The sequence below is a fragment of the Xenopus laevis genome, chromosome 8L (genome assembly GCF_017654675.1).
Source record: "Xenopus laevis strain J_2021 chromosome 8L, Xenopus_laevis_v10.1, whole genome shotgun sequence".
Lineage (NCBI taxonomy): Eukaryota > Metazoa > Chordata > Amphibia > Anura > Pipidae > Xenopus > Xenopus laevis.
The window spans coordinates 107,835,742-107,840,897 of record NC_054385.1 but is presented as its reverse complement, the minus strand read 5'-3'; the positions used below and the strand labels follow the sequence as shown (position 1 = coordinate 107,840,897).

Genomic DNA, 5,156 nt, shown 5'->3' with positions numbered 1-5,156 from the left:
AATAAGAAAAAGAGACAGATAAAACATAGCAAAAGTTCAAAAATTGCAAGAATAAAAAAGCATCTTAAAATATCACTTACATTATAGTAAAAGTTAATTTCAAAGGAAACGGTCAATTTAACGGGGTTGTTCATCGTTAAGCAAGGTTGACCCCATATAAAAAACAAAATGTTCTGTAAGGCTACAAAATGTATTGTTTTTGCTTCTTTTTATTAATTCATCTTTCAATTCAGGCCTCTCCTATTCATATTCCAGTCTCTTATTTAAATCAATACATGGTTGCTAGGGTAATTTGGACCCTACCAATCAGATTGCTGAAATTGTAAACTGGAGAGCTGCTGAATACAAAGCTAATTAACTAAAATAATCACTCTCATACTAAAAATGTATTTAAAGGTGAACAACCCCTTTAATGAAAACAATTAATTCTGCTTTGTGGACAAATCACAATTTTTCTTGCTGAGTAAGTGCAACTGCAGCTGAAGAATTGCAGAGGCCCCAGGCAGTGAAGGAGTTACACACAGGACGCTTAAGGAACCTCCGTGCTAAACTAACACAAGAGGAGACCTGCCTGGAACATCTGCGATGACACAGAATAAATGCCCACAAAATGCTACAAATATACAGAATGCAAGCTTTTAGTCCATCAGATATAGCAAGAAGGAAAAGTCACATCTTGCTGAACTGGATTTTTCCTCATCTTTTCAACATTTTTGCAGTTCAAACAGGGGATGAAGGTGCCGTCTGCTTTAGTACATATCAATTAAAAACCGACCTGCAAGTCCAGGAGAAACTGGAAGTTGCATAAGGAAAATACAATATAGTACAAAAATAGGACAATGATTTGGTATAAAATATATAATAATAATAGTAACATTTCAAGTTTGTGCCTTTCAGTAAAGCTTTGGTCCCATGGATTGGAAAGTTCTCCAAGTGGATAAAAGAAACAGTATATATATAATGCAATTCCAGCACATGGAAGCTAGTGTGTACAGCTAAAAATGCTACCCTGTCCCACTCATCACTGAATAAAATCTTTCTTCTATCAGGATCCCTTTAAATATTAATGCAGAAATTTCATTACAACTTCTTCATGTAAAAACAACTTGCACTCTATTGTCACTTAAAGGAGAAACAAACCCTTAATAAAAAAAAACGACCCCTCTACCACACTTTGACTCCCCTCCCTCCTGCCAAGCTGCCCCTCCCCCCTGGGCAAATGCCCCTAAGTATTTACTTACCCCTCCGTGCAGATTCTGTCCAGCGGCGTTCAAGGGGAGCCATCTTCAGCCACTCGGTAATCTTCAGAATAGAGTTTCGGCACATGCACAGTTGTCGCGAAACAGAAATTTGCTCCAACTATGCATGTGCCACTTTGCTGGTCTCATTTGAAGATTTCTGAATAGAAGAAGATGGCGCCCGTGAAAATCGCTGTACAGAATCTGCACAGAGGGGTAAGTAAAGCGTTAGGGGTATTTGCCCGGGGGGGTCTATGTACGGTAGGGGGTTAGGGTTTTTTTTTATTAAGGGTTTCTTTCTCCTTAAAGAGTTTGATCTGGTTAGACTTAAACAGGTGGCTCACCTTTGAGTTAACTTTCAGTATGCTATAGAATGGCCAATTCAAACAGTAATCCTTGTCTGAAAGATGAAAAGAGCTAGAAGAAAAAGGCAAATAATTAAAACTATAAAAAAAAATATATATATATATAATGAATATATAATATACATAATGAAGACCAATTGTAAAGTTGGGCTTCATTATATATATTTTCATTATATATATTTTTATAGTTTTTTTTAATTATTTGCCTTTATCTTCTAACTCTTTCCAGCTGTCAAACGGGGGTCACTGACCCCACCTAAAAAAAACAAATGCTATGCAATACTACAAATGTATTGCTATTGCTACTTTTTATTACTCATCTTTCTATTCAGGCACTCTCCTATTCATATTCGAGAATATATATCCCCTGGAATGTCCTATAAAAAATAAATAATGAAAACCAATTGAACAGTTGCTTAGAATTGGCCGTTCTATAAAGGAAAATGAAACCCTAAAAATGAATGTGGCTACAAATGCCATATTTTATATACTGCACTTATTGCACCAGCCTAAAGTCTCAGCTTGTCAATAGCAGCAATGATCCAGGACTTCAAACTTGTTACAGGGGGTCACATCTTGGAAAGTGTCTGTGACACTCACATGCTCAGTGGGCTCTGAGCAGCTGTTGAGAAATTATCAAGCAGAAAATGAGGTTGTCTGTGTTATATGCTGATGATACAGGGCCGATTATTAAATTCTGATGCTCATTGCACTGTCGTGTAGTAATTATCTGTATTAATTACTAATCAGCCTTATATTGTGACATTTCTATTCTATGTGTACTGTATATTGTGAGTGGGTCTCTAAGCTCAGTAAGTGACAGCAGCACAGAGCATGTGCAGTGAAATAGCAGAAAAGAAGACGAGAAGCTACTGGGGCATCTTTGGAGACACAGATCTTTACTGCAAAAGGGCTGTGGTTGCCTTGGGCTGGTAAAGAAGCCCAAAACATAATGTACAACATTTCTACCTACTTCTTTAGTTAGGCTTTAGTTCTCCTTTAACATACTAAAAGTTACCTTAAAGGTGAACCAGCCCTTTCAGGTATTTGTTTAGCCTGTAAATCCAGAATGCCATATGAGTATTGTCTGTGCGTGTATAAGTGCAATATGCAGTACTATACCGTATAACGTTGATAAGGACCACAAGGTACTAAACATATTATTTTTGTTAAAGAAGGAATTGCAAATCCTTGTGCCAAAGAAAAGGCTTTGGTGAATGCAAAGTGCAGGATGTTTTCATATATATATATATATATATATATATATATATATATATATATATATATATATATATATATATATATATATATATATATATATATATATATATATATATATATATATATATATATATATATATATATATATATATATATATATATATATATATACACACACCCAGCTGAAGCGGTGGCGTAGGAATAACTTGTGCTTAGGGGTTGGTGCCACATTGTAGTATATATACACTGGGATTGTGCAGTAATCCTGTAAGGTGATGATTGGGGGTCAGGTCCATGGCTCACTGCCTACAGTACTCACTGGTGATATTGGGAAGGGGATAAGCGAAGAGGGAGAAATCCATGATATACTTGGGCAGCAGATCCCGGATGAGGCCCTTGGGGGTGTTGCACAGAAAGTAATCCTGACTCTGTTTAGTGACTGGCTTGTACCAAGTTTGTCTCTCTGGGAACTGGATGAATGGAGGGGCCCTGACCGTGTGCAGCACGTGACTGGCGTCCTCCCTGAGCCGCTCGTAGGAGCCGATGAAGTCATAGGTGAGGGCGCACGGTTGGCACAGGTTATAGATGGGCATCCAGTGCTCGTTCATCTTCTCGGGGTCCTCGTCCAGCAGGTAGTGGAGGAACTCTGGGAAAGTGACATCGTCCCCCGCGGAGCTGCCCGCCTGTTTCCGGTAGCGCCGGACTATTTCCACTCCGTAGCGCCGCTGGTACTCCTTGATCTCTCCGAACTTGTTCCGGTAAGCGGACAGCAGCCTCTCCATGGGCTCCCGGACAAACATGAACTTGAAGTAATGCTGCAGCCGGTAGCGAACCTCCTCCGCGCTCAGATCTGCCAGGAACACCAGGTCACTCTTGTGATCCATCTTCAGCTTGACATCAGTGCTCTGCAGGGAGCCGTCCAGCACCTTGAGCAGCCGCTTCCAGTTGGAACAGGCCACCTTGGGCACGTAGCAGTACAGGAAGCGGTACTTGTCATTGACGAGGATGTGCTTGAGTAGAGTCCGCCGCTGATTGGCCGCCAGTTGCCACACGCTGTGGGGCATGTTTTTCTGGGCACAGATGGTGCTGAGCGTGCGGTTCCGAATGTCCTGCAAGATGTGACGCTCCAGCTCCGCGGTCTCCCCAGTCACTCTGCTCTGCGTGCGCCATACCAAGTCCCCGCGGGGGGGAGGCGTCTTGACCTCGGCCAGAATGCCCCGCTCTATCATCAGCAACAAGCCGCTGGATGCCACGATCAGCCCAAACATCAGCATGGAAGTCAGCAGCGTGCTGTGGCCACGGACGGCGCGGGAGAGCGGGTGAGACGCAATTCTGCGCAGCGCTACGGATCCCCCACTGGGGAGGGGGGCAGCCCCGGTCTGGTAGTTGTCGGGCAGCTGGTAGAGCGGGCGAGGGAACATGGCAGCAACAGCAGCAGGAGAGGGACACGTCGTTACTAACGCTTAGCTCTTCAGCTGCAGATTGCGCTCACTTGCTCTCATCCTTCTATACGGGAATGTCGTGGCTCCTTTTCTGCCAACACAGCACCGCTCACTCTCACTTCCTGCAGCTGCTCCAGCCAGCGGCGCACACAGAGGAAGAGACACACGGAGACCCGTTACCTCCCAGCACTAACGTTCCACAGAGACCCTCCCCCTCCTGTCTGTAACCAGCCTTCTGTTTGGGCCTCACATGCGCCTCTCTCATTGGTTCTTCACTCCCCCCTTCTTCTGCAGCTCCTCTAACTGCCATAGCTCCAGGGGAACTTTCCTACAGCTTCTCAGGATTGTGTCTCCTCTTCATGCTGCTCAACTTGGACTCTCTATTGCACATGTTCATCCCCTCCCCCTGCTGTCTCTCACTAGCGCTGCCCTCCTGCACTTTCCTCAAATTCATCACCTTCCTGCCCACTCCTGATGATGAGCCGGGGGAGGGGGCAACGTGTGTCCTGTGAGGCAGAGGAGTGAAGTCGTACAGAAAAAGAAGCGGAATGTGAGGTATAGAGGAAATCATGTGAATGCATAGTAAAATATAACTGCAGAGAAAGGAGAGTAGAATGGAGACAAGGAAGATACCATTTGAGAAGAGAAAGAAGAGGGAGAGTAGAATGGAGACAAGAGAGGAAGATACCATTTAGGTAGAGAAAGATGAGGGAGAGTAGAATGGAGAAGAGTGGAAGATACCATTTGGGAAGAGAAAGATGAGGGAGAGTAGAATGGAGAAGAGCGGAAGATACCACTTGGGAGAGTAGAATGGAGAAGAGAGTAAGATACCATTTGGGAAGAGAAAGATGAGGGAGAGTAGAATGGAGAAGAGCGGAAGATACCACTTG

The 5,156-nt window shown here is 43.4% G+C and overlaps 1 protein-coding gene across 2 annotated transcripts; it reads right to left on the bottom strand.

Moving 5' to 3' along the window:
• Positions 1–389: 389 nt before the first annotated feature.
• chst14.L (carbohydrate (N-acetylgalactosamine 4-0) sulfotransferase 14 L homeolog) lies at positions 390–4,722 on the bottom strand. 2 transcript variants are annotated; one of them, XM_018231242.2, is made up of 2 exons: positions 3,144–4,722; positions 390–1,398 (listed from the first exon to the last, which is right to left on the bottom strand). In XM_018231242.2, the coding sequence occupies exons 1-2, from the start codon at positions 4,243–4,245 to the stop codon at positions 1,385–1,387; spliced, it is 1,116 nt and encodes a 371-aa protein (XP_018086731.1). In that variant the 5' UTR covers positions 4,246–4,722; the 3' UTR covers positions 390–1,384. The 2 variants fall into 2 exon arrangements, with proteins under 2 accessions (XP_018086731.1, XP_018086730.1); XM_018231241.2 differs by lacking the exon at positions 390–1,398 and having other exon boundaries at positions 2,973–4,721.
• Between the last annotated feature and the right edge of the window lie 434 nt (positions 4,723–5,156).

Coding starts and splice junctions, on each gene's coding strand:
- chst14.L (XM_018231241.2), bottom strand. CDS start 4,245: ATGTTCCCTCGCCCGCTCTACCAGCTGCCCGACAACTACCAGACCGGG.